The sequence below is a fragment of the Scyliorhinus torazame genome, chromosome 5, assembly GCF_047496885.1.
Source record: "Scyliorhinus torazame isolate Kashiwa2021f chromosome 5, sScyTor2.1, whole genome shotgun sequence".
NCBI classification, from domain to species: Eukaryota; Metazoa; Chordata; class Chondrichthyes; order Carcharhiniformes; family Scyliorhinidae; genus Scyliorhinus; species Scyliorhinus torazame.
In genome coordinates, this window is record NC_092711.1 from 133095821 (window position 1) to 133114198 (window position 18378).

Genomic DNA, 18378 nt, shown 5'->3' on the forward strand with positions numbered 1-18378 from the left:
GAGTGAGTTACAGACTGGAATCTAATCGAGGGGTTCGGGTAGATTATATATAGAATGACAGATACCCGGGAGTGAGTTACAGACTGGAATCTAATCGAGGGGTTTGGGTGGTTTATATATAGAATAACAGATACCCGGGACTGAGTTGCAGACTGGAATCTAATCGAGGGGTTTGGGTGGTTTATATATAGAATAACAGATACCCGGGAGTGAGTTACAGACTGGAATCTAATCGAGGGGTTTGGGTGGTTTATATATAGAATAACAGTTACCCGGGAGTGAGTTACAGACTGGAATCTAATCGAGGGGTTCGGGTAGTTTATGTATAGAACAACAGATACCCGGGAGTGAGTTACAGACTGGAATCTAATCGAGGGGTTTGGGTGGTTTATATATAGAATAACAGATACCCGCGAGTGAGTTACAGACTGGGATCTAATCGAGGGGTTTGGGTGGTTTATATATAGAATAACAGATACCCGGGAGTGAGTTACAGACTGGAATCTAATCGAGGGGTTCGGGTAGTTTATATCTCGAACAACAGATACCCGGGAGTGAGTTACAGACTGGAATCTAATCGAGGGGTTTGGGTGGTTTATATAGAGAATAACAGATACCCGCGAGTGAGTTACAGACTGGAATCTAATCAAGGGGTTTGGGTGGTTTATATATAGAATAACAGATACCTGGGAGTGAGTTACAGACTGGAATCTAATCGAGGGGTTCGGGTAGTTTATATATAGAATAACAGATACCCGGGAGTGAGTTACAGACTGGAATCTAATCAAGGGGTCTGGGTGGTTTATATATAGAATAACAGATGCCCGGGAGTGAGTTACAGACTGGAATCTAATCGAGGGGTCTGGGTGGTTTATATATAGAATAACAGATGCCCGGGAGTGAGTTACAGACTGGAATCTAATCAAGGGGTCTGGGTGGTTTATATATAGAATAACAGATGCCCGGGAGTGAGTTACAGACTGGAATCTAATCGAGGGGTTCGGGTGGTTTATATATAGAATAACAGATACCCGGGAGTTTGGGTGGCTTATCGGATGAGGATTCTCTTCTGTCGACTATGCGGTGGTGCGGGGGGGGGGGGGGTGGCTGACTTGGTGAGCTGGCCTCCTTCCAAATGTTTATCGCATTCTGCTGACTGTGTGCTGGCCTGCCCCCTGCAGGCTTTGGTGGATATGGCACCTGTGATGGGGATTAGTTCGGCCGCCGGCCCTCACCTCCGTGCTCTTTGTCCTGTCCACCGTGGCCTCGACCTCCCACTGCGGCCGGCCTTCTGCGTTGAGGAAAGAGATGGGTTTGAGGAATGGGTTTGAGGCGTAACCATCGCTCCCATGAAATGTTACTGTCCATCCCCATGCCCCTCTTTGCCGCCGTAGGCCCGGCCAAAGCACTGCTCCCAAAACTCCAGACCAGCCCCCCCCACCCCCCTCCCCCTTTTCCGCCCCCTCACCCTCTCGCTCGCCGGCTGTCTCCCCTCTCGGGCGACCCCTGCGTTTTAAAATCTTCAACCTTTTTTCTCTCGAATCCGTCCAGAGCCTCGCCAACTTCCCATCTCCTTAATCTTCTCCACCCTCCGAACTCCTCCGAACCCAGCCCCTTGAGCAAACACCTCCCCACTCTGTTTCTAATCGCTCCACCAACAGCCTGGGGCTTCCGAGCTCTGGAATTCCTTCCCCTGAACCTCTCTCTCTGCCTCATCGTCCCTTGTTGGACACAGAGTCGCTCCCATGCAGAAGGAGGCCATTCGGCCTATCGAGTCTGCACCGAACCTAGGGCAGCACGGTAGCATTGTGGATAGCACAGTTGCTTCACAGCTCCAGGGTCCCAGGTTCGATTCCCGGCTTGGGTCACTGTCTGTGCGGAGTCTGCACGTCCTCCCCGTGTGTGTGCGTGGGTTTCCTCCGGGTGCTCCGGTTTCCTCCCACAGTCCAAAGATGTGCAGGTTAGGTGGATTGGCCGTGATAAATTGCCCTTAGTGTCCAAAATTGCCCTTAGTGTTGGGTGGGGTTACTGGGTTATGAGGATAGGGTGGAGATGTTCAACTTGGGTAGGGAGCTCTTTCCAAGAGCCGGTGCAGACTCGATGGGCCGAATGGCCTCCTTCTGCACTGGAAATTCTATGATAATCTATGAACCTCTGAAAGAACACCAAAGAGAAAATGCTGGATAATCTCAGGTCTGGCAGCATTTGTTGGGAGAGAAAAGAGCTAACGTTTCGAGTCTAGATGACCCTTTGTCACACCTCACCTCAGCCCGCTCCCCTGCCCTACCCTCATCCTCCCACCTAACCTGCACATCTTTGGACTGTGGGAGGAAACCGGAGCACCCGGAGGAAACCCACGCAGACACAGGGAGGATGTGCAGACTCCGCACAGACAGTGACCCAAGGCCGGAATTGAACCTGGGCCCCTGGTGCTGGGAGGCAGCAGTCCCTCACCACGGTGCCAGCAACTGCCCACGTGTCCTCTTTGAGGAAAACCAGTCTCTTTGACCGACCTGGTCACTGCCTGTCCCAATATCAGCCAATGGGCCTCACATCCTCACGTTGGAGATCCCCTGGGACAATGCATCACGTGTGAGGGTGCTGGGCTCACGCCAACTGCATTCAAAGAGCTCGACACCATCCAGGACAAAGCAGCCCCGCTTTGATCGGCACCCCATCCACAAACATTCACTCCCTCCACCACCGACGCACAGTGACAGCAGCGTGTGTACCATCTACAAGATGCACCGCAGCGACTCACCAAGGCTCCTTCGACAGCACCTTCCAAACCCACCACCTCTACCATCTAGAAGGACAAGGGGCAGCAGACACATGGGGAACTCCACCACCTGCAAGTTCCCCTCCGAGCCCCACACTCACCATCCTGACTGGGAAATATATCGGCCGTTCCTTCACTGTCGCCGGGTCACAATCCTGGACCTCCCTCCCTGACAGCACTGTGGGTGTTACCCACACCACACAGGGACTGCAGCCGGTTCGAGAAGGCGGCTCACCCACCACCTTCTCAAGGGGCAATTAGGGACGGGCAATAAATGCTGGGCCCGGCCAGCGACGCCCACATCCCGTAAATGAATTCAAAACAGATCCAGTGCACACCACCATGTATTCGGCAACATTAACACAGGAGACTGGCCTCAGGTTAGTTTCATAGAGGGGAGGGGAGGCAGAGGGAGGGGAGGATGAGGGAAGTGAGGCTGACACCAGGGGCTCAAGTGAGAGGAAGTAGGGAGGGGAGAGAGGTGGAGCAAAGGGAAATGGAGGGAGTGGAGCCTGAGGGAGGAGGCGCTGAGGGAGGGGAGATTGAGGGAGGAGAGACTGAGGGAGAGGAGAGTGAGGGATGGGAGACTGAGGGAGGGCAGTGTGAGAGAGGGGAGAGGGAGGGAGGGGGGCTGAGGCAGGAGAGGGTGAGGGAGGGGAGAGTTGAGGCACAGGAGGCTGAGGGAGGAGAGACTGAGGGGGAGGAGAGACTGAGGGACAAGAGAGGGAGGGAAGGAGGGAAGGGGGAATGAGGGAGAGGAGAGGGAGGGACGGGAGACTGTGGGAGCGGAGAGCGAGGGATGGGAAACTGAGGGAGGGGAGTGTGAGAGAGGGGAGAGAGGCGCTGAGGGAGGGAGGCTGAGGGAGGTGAGGGTGAGGGAGGGGAGACCGAGGGAGAGGAGAGTGAGGGACAGGAGACTGAAGGAGGGGAGTGTGAGAGAGGGGAGAGAGGTGCTCAGGGGGGGAGAGTGAGGGAGGAGAGACTGAGGGAGAGGAGAGTGAGCCAGGGGAGGCCTGAGGGAGGGGAGAGTGAGGGAAGGGAGTCTGAGGGAGAGTGAGAGAGGGGAGAGAGGTGCTCAGGGGGGGAGAGTGAGGGAGGAGAGACTGAGGGAGAGGAGAGTGAGGCAGGGGAGGCCTGAGGGAGGGGAGAGTGAGGGAAGGGAGACTGAGGGAGAGTGAGAGAGGGGAGAGAGGCGCTCAGGGAGGGGAGATTGAGGGAGGAGAGACTGAGGAAGAGGAGCGTGAGGCAGGGGAGGCTTGAGAGAGGGGAGAGTGAGGGACGGGAGACTGAGGGAGAGGAGAGCGAGGGACGGAGAGAGGGGAGAGATAGGAAGGGAGGCTGAGGGAGGAAAGAGTGAGAGAGGTAAGCCTCAGAGAGAGGAAACTGAGGGAGGAGAGAGTGAGGGAGGGTAGGCTGAGGGAGGGGAGACTGAGGCACAGGAGGCTGAGGAAGGAGAGGAGGAAGGAAGAGTTCCACAGCGCTGAGACACAGGGTGAGGTGACAACGCAGCTCCACCCGCGGGAGGACAAGGCCACGCATGACCGTTACCTGGACCTTTCTCGATGAAAATGACCTTTGACTCCGGAAGGAAATTGCAGCCGGTGAGGAGCAGCTCCTCTCCCCCAGTGACAGGGCACGAGGTGATATTGTAGCTCTCCACCTGTGGCAGCTCGTGAGCAGACCGCTGGGCTGCGGGAGGAAGGGCAGAGAGAAGAGAGTGAGGAAGGCAAAAACATTTCGACTCACCAAGGCTCCTTCGACAGCACCTTCCAAACCCACCCCCTCTACCATCGAGAAGGACAAGGGGCAGCAGACACATGGGGAACTCCACCAGCTGCAAGTTCCCCTCCGAGCCCCACACTCACCATCCTGACTGGGAAATTGTTATAACCTGCCTACTGACGATTGGCTGGGGACTAATGACTATCCCATAATCCTATGGGAGTATGAACTTCCCCAATGAGGGGGGCGGAGAAACTCCTACTATAAATAAGCTGGCCAGTCCAGGAACCAGCAGGAAGGTAGCAAGGGAAGTTACTGCTACTGTTATGTATATATTGTTATAGTAAATAAACGTTATTACTTTGTATCCTTAAAACTCGTGCTGGATTCTTCGTGGCCCTTACAAAACTGGCGACGAAGGTAAAAGTGAATAGCTGTCTACACTGCTGAAGCCACCTCCCTGGATTTTTGTTGGATACAGGTTGGAAGTTGTTTTCTATTATACCATGCCTCTGTACGGACGTTTGGGTGTTTTTGATGCTGCGCTGGAAAGCTGGAACCAGTATACACAACGGATGCGTTACTATTTCCGGGCAAACAATATCACCGAAAACGAGCGCCAGGTGGTCATATTGCTCACCGCCTGCGGGCCGCATACGTTTGGGGTGATTAGGAGCCTTACGTACCCAGCTGCGCCGGACACCAAAACGTTTGACGAACTTGTGAATATAGTGGGGCAACATTTTAACCCAATCCTGTCCACGATAGTCCAGCGTTACCGGTTTAATACCGCTGAGAGGACCCCTGGAGAATCCCTTGCCGACTTTTTTTATCCAGGCTACGCAGGATTGCGGAGTACTGTGACTATGGTGAGACCTTGTCAGAAATGTTACGCGACCGTTTGGTTTGCGGTATTAACAATGCAGCAACCCAGAGAAAGTTGTTAGCGGAGCCAACATTGACTTTTCAACAGGCAATACAAATAGTCTTGTCCCGAGAGAGCGCAGAGCGAGGAGTACAGGAGCTACAGGGAATGGAAGTGCATGCCTTGGGGCGCAACCCTTTCCGCCCAAAAACGTCCCCCCGCACTCCTGCGGTACCTTGGGCGAGGCAACGACCAGACCGATGCCAGTGGCCATCGGACATTCCTCCCCGAAGGGAGCCTTCTCCAGAGCCAATGGATGAGGAGCCATTCCGTGTCAGACTTGTAGGCGCCAACCCCGTCGCGGACGGCGGTCCTGGGGACGCCAGAGGTGCCGTCGTTCCGACCGAAACTGGGACCATCCCAGGGGCCGTAACTGGGACCAGCCCAGAGGCCGTACCTTCCATGTGGATGAACCTGCGGCGACCACTCCTGAGGACGTGGAGACGGAGGACGACTGCCTGCAGTTGCATTGTGTGGCAGCTCCCCGTGTGGCTCCCATTAAGGTGACAGTACGGGTCAATGGCCACCCGCTTGAGATGGAGTTGGACACTGGCGCAGCGGTCTCCGTGATCGCCCAGAGGACATTCGACCGCATCAAGCAGGGTATACAGACCCTTACACTAACTGACTCACAGGCCAGGTTGGCCACCTACACGGGGGAACCACTGGACATTGCAGGAACTACAATGACCCCTGTTGTCTATGGACGCCAGGAGGGGCGTTTCCCACTTATCGTGGTGCGCGGCCATGGGCCCAGCCTGTTGGGTCGGGACTGGTTGCGCCATTTGCGGTTGCAATGGCAGCACATCCTCCAAACAGTTTCTGGAGGGTTGACTGAGGTGCTAGGACGATACCCAGAGGCATTCCAGCCTGGTTTGGAGAAAATAAAAGAGGCCGTAGCCCGTATCCAAGTTGAACCAGGAGCCACGCCGCGCTATTTCCGGGCGCGCCCAGTGCCTTACGCTTTGCTCGAGAAGGTAGAAGGGGAGCTCACTCGTTTGGAGAGTTTGGGTATTATCAGGCCCGTCCGTTTTGCTGACTGGGCAGCACCAATTGTACCAGTAATGAAGCCAGATGCCACAGTTCGCTTGTGTGGCGACTATAAACTTACAGTGAATACGGTTTCCCGACTCGACCGATATCCAATGCCTCACATAGAGGATCTCTACGCGAAACTTGCAGGCGGACTCTCGTTCACAAAATTAGATATGAGTCACGCCTACCTGCAGTTGGAGCTGGACCCTGCCTCCCGACCATATGTAACAATTAACACACCAGGGCCTGTATGAATATACACGGTTGCCCTTTGGAGTATTCTCTGCCTGCGCAATTTTTCAAGGTGTTATGGAGGGCATTTTGAGAGGTTTACCACGTGTGGCTGTCTACCGAGATGATGTTTTGATTACAGGGACGTCGGAGCAAGAGCATTTGGAAAATCTGGAGGCTGTCCTTAATCGCCTTTCGGAGGCTGGAGTCCGTTTACGTCACACAGTGCGTATTTCAGGCAAAAGAAGTAGTCTACCTAGGTTATCGGGTGGACCGCGAGGGTCTGCACCCCGTCACAGAGAAGGTGCGTGCAATTCAACATGCCCCCACCCCGACTGACACTTCGCATCTTCGTTCTTTTCTCGGTCTCGTAAACTATTACGGGAAGTTCCTCCCCAATCTGGCAACTACGCTGGCCCCCTTGCACCTGCTGCTAAAGAAAAATCACACCTGGGTTTGGGGTCAGCCGCAAGAAACCGCTTTCCGGCGGGTAAAGCAACAATTATCGTCGTCTGGGTTACTAACCCACTATGATCCGGGAAAGCCTTTGCTCGTCACATGTGATGCATCCCCGTATGGTATTGGGGCTGTCCTGTCCCACAAGATGGAGAACGGGGCCGAGCGACCGATAGCTTTCGCCTCCCGCACATTGACTGCAGCGGAGAAAAAGTACGTGCAGATCGAGAAGGAGGGCCTGGCAGTGGTTTTCGTGGTGAAACGCTTCCACCAGTATGTGTACGGCCGCCATTTCACTATCGTGACTGATCATAAGCCCCTGCTGGGACTCTTCAGAGAGGATAAGCCAATACCGCCCATTGCTTCTGCACGGATCCAGCGCTGGGCTTTGTTGCTTGCTGCATATGAGTATTCTCTGGAGCACAAACCAGGTACGCAAATAGCAAATGCCGACGCACTGAGCCGATTGCCTTTATCGACCGGCCCCATGTCGACCCCCATGACCGGTGAGATGGTCGCAACCCTAAATTTTATGGACACCTTGCCTGTCACGGCATCACAGATCCATGAGTGGACCCAGACGGAGCCAGTCCTGTCAAAGGTTCGGCATATAGTCCTGTATGGTGGGCAGCATAGACAGCTCCCAGGCGAGTTGCGGGCATTTTCCTCCAAGCTGTCAGAGTTCAGCGTGGAAGACGGCATCCTCTTGTGGGGGACGCGTGTGATTGTCCTGGAAAAAGGCCAGGAGCTGATATTGTCAGACTTGCACAATGGGCATCCGGGCGCGACCAAGATGAAAATGTTGGCCCGGAGTTATGTCTGGTGGCCAGGCCTCGACACCGACATTGAGAAGGTGGCCCAAAACTGCTCCATTTGCCAGGAGCATCAGAAGCTTCCGCCGGCCGCGCCCCTACATCACTGGGAATGGCCAGGGCGGCCTTGGGCACGCTTACATGCAGATATCGCAGGCCCTTTTCAGGGATCCATGTTCCTTCTACTAATTGACTCCCAGTCCAAATGGCTGGAGGTGCATAAGATGCAGGGGACAACGTCCTGCGCAACAATTGAAAAAATGCGTTTATCATTTAGTACGCATGGCCTCCCCGAGGTGCTGGTCACGGATAACGGCACTCCATTCACGAGTGAGGAGTTTGCTAGGTTTACAAAGATGAACGGCATCCGCCATATCCGCACTGCCCCTTACCACCCGGCTTCAAATGGGTTGGCAGAGCGTGCAGTGCAAACATTCAAAAGAGGCCTAAAGAAGCAGTCTTCCGGGTCAATGGACACGAGACTGGCTCGGTTTTTGTTTACGTACAGGACCACCCCCCATACAGTGACTGGGGTAGCTCCCGCAGAACTCCTAATGGGTCGGAGACTTCGCACCCGCCTTAGTATGGTCTTCCCGGACATTGGCGCAAAAGTACGCCGCACACAAGAACGGCAGGGACAGGGATTTTCTCGGCATCGGCCGATTCGGCAGTTTGCGCCCGGTGACCCAGTATTCGTTCGGAATTTTGCTGGTGGTGCCCAATGGGTTCCTGGTGTAATCTTTCGCCAAACGGGCCCTATATCGTACCAAGTGCAAGCCCAGGGTCGTCTCCAGCGAAAACATGTAGACCACGTCCGGTCCAGAAGATCATCCCCGCAAAAGATTCCCCGCCCCCGGAGCTCAGTTCAACAGCGGCAAAGACCAGAAACAAGGGAAGGTAGTCCTCCAAATCTTCCAGTGGTGCCTCACTCGAAGCCTGCGCAGGTCATGACTGGACCGAATGGGGATAGAGACGCTGACATGACGGAGGCAGCAGACTCTGACTCTGAGATGGAGACACAGGATGAATCAGAGGGGGAATCCTCGGGTCCACAGGCCGTGGATGTACAACCGCGCCGTTCATCACGGAAGCGCCGGTCTCCATCTCGTTATACGCCGCCTGATCCAGCGCCGCGTGCAAATGGCGTCCGGCCTGCGGCCAAACGAGTTCGACGCCTTCCTTCGCCAGGGCCTACGGTGGATTCCTTGGACTTTGGGGGGGGAGGGATGTTATAACCTGCCTACTTACCATTGGCTGGGGACTAATGACTATCCCACAATCCTATGGGAGTATGAACTTCCCCATTGAGGGGGGCGGAGAAACTCCTAGTATAAATAAGCTGGCCAGTCCAGGAACCAGGAGGAAGGAGAAGGTAGCAAGGGAAGTTGCTGCTACTGTTATGTATATATGTTATAGTAAATAAACGTTATTATTTTGTATCCTTAAAACTCGTGCTGGATTCTTCGGGGCCCTTACAAAAGAAATATATCGGCCGTTCCTTCACTGTCGCCGGGTCACAATCCTGGACCTCCCTCCCTGACAGCACTGTGGGTGTTACCCACACCACACAGGGACTGCAGCCGGTTCGAGAAGGCGGCTCGCCCACCACCTCCTCAAGGGGCAATTAGGGACGGGCAATAAATGCTGGGTATTGGTCAACGAGACCCCACATCTGGTGAATGAATAAAACAAAGCACGGCAGCACAGTGGTTAGCACTGTTGCTTCCCAGCGACAGGGTCCCGAGTTGAATTCTGCTTGGGTCACTGTCTGTGCGGAGTCTGCACGTTCTCCCCGTGACTGCGTGGGTTTCCTCCGGGTGCTCCGGTTTCCTCCCACAAGTCCCGAAAGACGTGCTGTGGGGTGAATTGGACATTCTGAATTCTCCCTCTGTGACCCGGACAGTCTCCGGAATGTGGCGACTGGGGGATTTTCACAGTAACTTCATTGCAGCGTTAATGTCAGCCTACTTGTGACAATAAAGATTCTTATTATCACACTCCTGACTTGTGCGTTGTAGATGGTGGACAGGCTTTGGGGGGAGTCAGGAGATGAGTTACTCACCGCAGGATTCCCAGCCTCTGACCTGCCCTGGTAGCCACAGTGTTTATATGGCTGGGTTCAGTTCAGTTTCTGATCATTGGTAACCCCCCCAGGATGTTGACCGTGGAGGATTCAGCGACGGTAATACCTTTGGGTGTCCACGGGTGATGGTTAGATCCGCTCCCGTTGGAGATGGTCACTGCCTGGCACTTGTGTGGGGTGAAGGTCATTTCATGCACATGCCCGCACCCTCTGCGTGACGTTGTGTCAGTTGCATGGTGCGTGACCTTACAACCGCAGAGGGCAGTATTGCAGCCTGGCGGGGCCAATGATGGTCCTCAACTCTCTGTCCCTTGCTGTGTCTCTGGGATGTGTCTAGCCGGGGACATCAACGCATGCACCAGGTCGAAGCAACACTTACAGCATTCGATGGGCACCGAGGCGGCCTGGAGAGAAACCACCTTCCCATTGGGCTGTGGGATGTGAACACGGAAGACCAACTTCACTCGCGTGTTCTTCCTCCCGACGTCCGTTTCCCCTTTCCGTAACTCAATGTCGGAATTCCGAAGTTTCAGGATTCCGGCACAATCGATACTGCAGGCAAAAGAGTGGAATTACGTCCGGAGATATACACACTTTCCCCATCAAACACTCCCAGGACAGGTACAGCACGGGGTTAGATTCAGAGTAAAGCTCCCTCTGCACTGTCCCCATCAAACACTCCCAGGACAGGTACACACTGGGTTAGATACAGAGTAAAGCTCCCTCTACACTGTCCCCATCAAACACTCCCAGGACAGGTACAGCACGGGGTTAGATACAGAGTTAAGCTCCCTCTACACTGTCCCCATCAAACACTCCCAGGACAGGTACAGCACGGGGTTAGATACAGAGTAAAGCTCCCTCTACACTGTCCCCATCAAACACTCCCAGGACAGGTACACACGGGGTTAGATACAGAGTAAAGCTCCCTCTACACTGTCCCCATCAAACACTCCCAGGACAGGTACAGCACGGGGTTAGATACAGAGTTAAGCTCCCTCTACACTGTCCCCATCAAACACTCCCAGGACAGGTACAGCACGGGGTTAGATACAGAGTAAAGCTCCCTCTACACTGTCCCCATCAAACACTCCCAGGACAGGTACAGCACGGGGTTAGATACAGAGTAAAGCTCCCTCTACACTGTCCCCATCAAACACTCCCAGGACAGGTACAGCACGGGGTTAGATACAGAGTTAAGCTCCCTCTACACTGTCCCCATCAAACACTCCCAGGACAGGTACAGCACGGGGTTAGATACAGAGTAAAGCTCCCACTACACTGTCCCCATCAAACACTCCCAGGACAGGTACAGCACGGGGTTAGATACAGAGTAAAGCTCCCTCTACACTGTCCCCATCTCACACTCCCAGGACAGGCACAGCACGGGGTTAGATACAGAGTAAAGCTCCCTCTACACTGTCCCCATCAAACACTCCCAGGACAGGTACAGCACGGGGTTAGATACAGAGTAAAGCTCCCACTACACTGTCCCCATCAAACATTCCCAGGACAGGTACAGCACGGGGTTAGATACAGAGTAAAGCTCCCTCTACACTGTCCCCATCAAACACTCCCAGGACAGGTACAGCACGGGGTTAGATACAGAGTAAAGCTCCCACTACACTGTCCCCATCAAACATTCCCAGGACAGGTACAGCACGGGGTTAGATACAGAGTAAAGCTCCCTCTACACTGTCCCCATCAATCACTCCTAGGACAGGTACAGCACGGGGTTAGATACAGAGTAAAGCCCCCTCTACACTGACCACATCAAACACTCCCAGGACAGGTACAGCACGGGTTAGATACAGAGTAAAGCTCCCTCTACACTGTCCCCATCAAACATTCCCAGAACAGGTACAGCACGGGGTTAGATACAGAGTAAAGCTCCCTCTACACTGTCCCCATCAAACACTCCCAGGACTAGGTACAGCACAGGGTTAGATACAGAGTAAAGCTCCCTCTACACTGTCCCCATCAAACACTCCCAGGACAGGTACAGCACGAGGTTAGACACAGAGTAAAACTCCCTTTACACTGTCCCCATCAAACACTCCCAGGACAGGGACAGCACGGGGATAGATACAGAGTAAAGCTCCCTCTACACTGTCCCCATCAAACATTCCCAGGACAGGTACAGCACGGGGTTAGATACAGAGTAAAGCTCCCTTTACACTGTCCCCATCAAACACTCCCAGGACAGGGACAGCACGGGGTTAGATACAGAGTAAAGCTCCCTCTACACTGTCCCCATCAAACACTCCCAGGACAGATACAGCACGGGGTTAGACACAGAGTAAAGCTCCCACTACCACTGTCCCCATCAAACACTCCCAGGGCAGGTACAGCACGGGGTTAGATACAGAGTAAAGCTCCCTCTACACTGTCCCCATCAAACACTCCCAGGATAGGTACAGCACGAGGTTAGATACAGAGTAAAGCTCCCTCTACACTGTCCCCATCAAACACTCCCAGGACAGGTACAGCACGGGGTTAGATACAGAGTAAAGCTCCCTCTACACTGTCCCCATCAAACACTCCCAGGACAGGTACAGCACGGGGTGAGATACAGAATAAAGCTCCCCCTACACTGTCCCCATCAAACATTCCCAGGACAGGTACAGCACGGGGTTAGATACAGAGTAAAGCTCCCTCTACACTGTCCCCATCAAACACTCCCAGGACAGGTACAGCACGGGGTTAGATACAGAGTAAAGCTCCCTCTACACTGTCCCCATCAAACACTCCCAGGACAGGTACACACGGGGTTAGATACAGAGTAAAGCTCCCTCTTCACTGTCCCCATCAAACACTCCCAGGACAGATACAGCACGGGGTTAGATACAGAGTCAAGCTCCCTCTACACTGTCCCCATCAAACACTCCCAGGACAGGTACAGCACGGGGTTAGATACAGAGTAAAGCTCCCTCTACACTGTCCCCATCAGACATTCCCAGGACAGGTACAGCACGGGGTTAGATACAGGGTAAAGCTCCCTCCACACTGTCCCCATCAAACACTCCCAGGACAGGTACAGCACGTGGTTAGATACAGAGTAAAGCTCCCTCTACACTGCCCCAATCAAACACTCCCAGGAGAGGTACAGCACAGGGTTAGATACAGAGTAAAGCTCCCTCTACACTGCCCCCATCAAACACTCCCAGGACAGGTACAGCATGGGGTTAGATACAGAGTAAGGCTCCCTCTATACTGTCCCCATCAAACACTCCCAGTACAGGTACAGCACGAGGTTAGATACAGAGTAAAGCTCCCTCTACACTGTCCCCATCAAACACTCCCAGGACAGGTACAGCGCGGGGTTAGATACAGAGTAAAGCTCCCTCTACACTGTCCCCATCAAACACTCCCAGGACAGGTACAGCACGGGGTTAGATACAGAGTAAAGCTCCCTCCACACTGTCCCCATCAAACACTCCCAGGACAGGTACAGCACGTGGTTAGATACAGAGTAAAGCTCCCTCTACACTGCCCCAATCAAACACTCCCAAGAGAGTTACAGCACAGGGTTAGATACAGAGTAAAGCTTCCTCTACACTGTCCCCATCAAACACTCCCAGGACAGGTACAGCATGGGGTTAGATACAGAGTAAGGCTCCCTCTACACTGTCCCCATCAAACACTCCCAGGACAGGTACAGCACGAGGTTAGATACAGAGTAAAGCTCCCTCTACACTGTCCCCATCAAACATGCGCAGGACAGGGACAGCACGGGGTTAGATACAGAGTAAAGCTCCCTCTACACTGCCCCAATTAAACACTCCCAGGAGAGGTACAGCACGGGGTTAGATACAGAGTAAAGCTCCCTCTACAATGTCCCCATCAAACACTCCCAGGACTGGTACAGCACGGGGTTAGATACAGTGTAAAGCTCCCTCTACACTGTCCCCATCAAGCACTCCCAGGACAGGTACAGCACGGGGTTAGATACAGAGTAAAGCTCCCTCTACACTGTCCCCATCAAACACTCCCAGGACAGGTACAGCACGAGGTTAGATACAGAGTAAAGCTCCCTCTACACTGTCCCCATCAAACACGCGCAGGACAGGGACAGCACGGGGTTAGATACAGAGTAAAGCTCCCTCTACACTGCCCCAATTAAACACTCCCAGGAGAGGTACAGCACGGGGTTAGATACAGAGTAAAGCTCCCTCTACACTGTCCCCATCAAACACTCCCAACACTGGTACAGCACGGGGTTAGATACAGAGTAAAGCTCCCTCTACAATGTCCCCATCAAACACTCCCAGGACTGGTACAGCACGGGGTTAGATACAGTGTAAAGCTCCCTCTACACTGTCCCCATCAAGCACTCCCAGGACAGGTACAGCACGGGGTTAGATACAGAGTAAAGCTCCCTCTACACTGTCCCCATCAAACACTCCCAGGACAGGTACAGCGCGGGGTTAGATACAGAGTAAAGCTCCCTCTACACTGTCCCCATCAAACACTCCCAGGACAGGTACAGCACGGGGTTAGATACAGAGTAAAGCTCCCTCTACACTGTCCCCATCAAACATTCCCAGGACAGGTACAGCACGGGGTTAGATACAGAGTAAAGCTCCCTCCACACTGTCCCCATCAAACACTCCCAGGACAGGTACAGCACGTGGTTAGATACAGAGTAAAGCTCCCTCTACACTGCCCCAATCAAACACTCCCAAGAGAGTTACAGCACAGGGTTAGATACAGAGTAAAGCTTCCTCTACACTGTCCCCATCAAACACTCCCAGGACAGGTACAGCATGGGGTTAGATACAGAGTAAGGCTCCCTCTACACTGTCCCCATCAAACACTCCCAGGACAGGTACAGCACGAGGTTAGATACAGAGTAAAGCTCCCTCTACACTGTCCCCATCAAACACGCGCAGGACAGGGACAGCACGGGGTTAGATACAGAGTAAAGCTCCCTCTACACTGCCCCAATTAAACACTCCCAGGAGAGGTACAGCACGGGGTTAGATACAGAGTAAAGCTCCCTCTACACTGTCCCCATCAAACACTCCCAACACTGGTACAGCACGGGGTTAGATACAGAGTAAAGCTCCCTCTACAATGTCCCCATCAAACACTCCCAGGACTGGTGCAGCACGGGGTTAGATACAGTGTAAAGCTCCCTCTACACTGTCCCCATCAAGCACTCCCAGGACAGGTACAGCACGGGGTTAGATACAGAGTAAAGCTCCCTCTACACTGTCCCCATCAAACACTCCCAGGACAGGTACAGCACGAGGTTAGATACAGAGTAAAGCTCCCTCTACACTGTCCCCATCAAACACGCGCAGGACAGGGACAGCACGGGGTTAGATACAGAGTAAAGCTCCCTCTACACTGCCCCAATTAAACACTCCCAGGAGAGGTACAGCACGGGGTTAGATACAGAGTAAAGCTCCCTCTACACTGTCCCCATCAAACACTCCCAACACTGGTACAGCACGGGGTTAGATACAGAGTAAAGCTCCCTCTACAATGTCCCCATCAAACACTCCCAGGACTGGTACAGCACGGGGTTAGATACAGTGTAAAGCTCCCTCTACACTGTCCCCATCAAGCACTCCCAGGACAGGTACAGCACGGGGTTAGATACAGAGTAAAGCTCCCTCTACACTGTCCCCATCAAACACTCCCAGGACAGGTACAGCACGGGGTTAGATACAGAGTAAAGCTCCCTCTACACTGCCCCAATTAAACACTCCCAGGAGAGGTACAGCACGGGGTTAGATACAGAGTAAAGCTCCCACTACACTGTCCCCATCGAACACTCCCAACACTGGTACAGCACGGGGTTAGATACAGAGTAAAGCTCCCTCTACAATGTCCCCATCAAACACTCCCAGGACTGGTACAGCACGGGGTTAGATACAGTGTAAAGCTCCCTCTACACTGTCCCCATCAAGCACTCCCAGGACAGGTACAGCACGGGGTTAGATACAGAGTAAAGCTCCCTCTACACTGTCCCCATCAAACACTCCCAGGACAGGTACAGCACGGGGTTAGATACAGAGTAAAGCTCCCTCTACACTGTCCCCATCAAACACTCCCAGGACAGGTACAGCACGGGGTTAGATACAGAGCAAAGCTCTCTCTACACTGTCCCCATCAAACACTCCCAGGACAGGGACAGCACGAGGTTAGATACAGAGTAAAGCCCCCTCTACACTGTCCCCATCAAACACTCCCAGGACAGGTACAGCACGGGGTTAGGTACAGAGTAAAGCTCCCTCTACACTGTCCCCATCAAACTCTCCCAGGACAGGTACAGCACGGGGTTAGATACAGAGTAAAGCCCCCTCTACACTGTCCCCATCAAACATTCCCAGGACAGGTACAGCACGGGGTTAGATATAGAGTAAAGCTCCCTCTGCACTGTCCCCATCAAACACTCCCAGGACGCGTACAGCACGGGGTTAGATACAGAGTAAAGCTCCCTCTACACTGTCCCCATCAAACACTCCCAGGCCAGGTACAGCATGGGGCTAGATACAGAGTAAAGCTCCCTCTACACTGTCCCCATCAAACACTCCCAGGACAGTTACAGCACGGGGTTAGATACAGAGTAAAGCTCCCTCTACACTGTCCCCATCAAACACTCCCAGGACAGGTACAGCACGGGGTTAGATACAGAGTAATGCTCCCTCTACACTGTCCCCATCAAACACTCCCAGGACAGGTACAGCACGGGGTTAGATGCAGAGTAAAGCTCCCTCTACACTGTCCCCATCAAACACTCCCAGGACAGGTACAGCATGGGGTTAGATACAGAGTAAAGCTCCCTCTACACTGTCCCCATCAAACATTCCCAGGACAGGTACAGCACGGGGTTAGATACAGAGTAATGCTCCCTCTACACTGTCCCCATCAAACACTCCCAGGACAGGTACAGCACGGGTTAGATACAGAGTAAAGCTCCCTCTACACTGTCCCCATCAAACATTCCCAGAACAGGTACAGCACGGGGTTAGATACAGAGTAAAGCTCCCTCTACACTGTCCCCATCAAACACTCCCAGGACTAGGTACAGCACAGGGTTAGATACAGAGTAAAGCTCCCTCTACACTGTCCCCATCAAACACTCCCAGGACAGGTACAGCACGAGGTTAGACACAGAGTAAAACTCCCTTTACACTGTCCCCATCAAACACTCCCAGGACAGGGACAGCACGGGGATAGATACAGAGTAAAGCTCCCTCTACACTGTCCCCATCAAACACTCCCAGGACAGGTACAGCACGGGGTTAGATACAGAGTAAAGCTCCCTCTACACTGTCCCCATCAAACACTCCCAGGACAGGTACACACGGGGTTAGATACAGAGTAAAGCTCCCTCTTCACTGTCCCCATCAAACACTCCCAGGACAGATACAGCACGGGGTTAGATACAGAGTCAAGCTCCCTCTACACTGTCCCCATCAAACACTCCCAGGACAGGTACAGCACGGGGTTAGATACAGAGTAAAGCTCCCTCTACACTGTCCCCATCAGACATTCCCAGGACAGGTACAGCACGGGGTTAGATACAGGGTAAAGCTCCCTCCACACTGTCCCCATCAAACACTCCCAGGACAGGTACAGCACGTGGTTAGATACAGAGTAAAGCTCCCTCTACACTGCCCCAATCAAACACTCCCAGGAGAGGTACAGCACAGGGTTAGATACAGAGTAAAGCTCCCTCTACACTGTCCCCATCAAACACTCCCAGGACAGGTACAGCACGAGGTTAGATACAGAGTAAAGCTCCCTCTACACTGTCCCCATCAAACACGCGCAGGACAGGGACAGCACGGGGTTAGATACAGAGTAAAGCTCCCTCTACACTGCCCCAATTAAACACTCCCAGGAGAGGTACAGCACGGGGTTAGATACAGAGTAAAGCTCCCTCTACACTGTCCCCATCAAACACTCCCAACACTGGTACAGCACGGGGTTAGATACAGAGTAAAGCTCCCTCTACAATGTCCCCATCAAACACTCCCAGGACTGGTACAGCACGGGGTTAGATACAGTGTAAAGCTCCCTCTACACTGTCCCCATCAAGCACTCCCAGGACAGGTACAGCACGGGGTTAGATACAGAGTAAAGCTCCCTCTACACTGTCCCCATCAAACACTCCCAGGACAGGTACAGCACGGGGTTAGATACAGAGTAAAGCTCCCTCTACACTGCCCCAATTAAACACTCCCAGGAGAGGTACAGCACGGGGTTAGATACAGAGTAAAGCTCCCACTACACTGTCCCCATCGAACACTCCCAACACTGGTACAGCACGGGGTTAGATACAGAGTAAAGCTCCCTCTACAATGTCCCCATCAAACAC

The 18378-nt window shown here is 53.4% G+C and overlaps 1 protein-coding gene across 1 annotated transcript in view; it reads right to left on the reverse strand.

Moving 5' to 3' along the window:
* Positions 1-18378, reverse strand: part of LOC140419817 (nuclear factor of activated T-cells, cytoplasmic 4-like) — a 637302-nt gene that overhangs the window by 84654 nt on the left and 534270 nt on the right. The window contains exons 4-6 of the mRNA XM_072503830.1: positions 10423-10595; positions 4328-4468; positions 1236-1291 (exon numbers count right to left, since the gene is read on the reverse strand). Coding sequence (XP_072359931.1) covers positions 1236-1291; positions 4328-4468; positions 10423-10595 — 370 coding nt within the window. The remainder of the gene's footprint in view (positions 1-1235; positions 1292-4327; positions 4469-10422; positions 10596-18378) is intronic.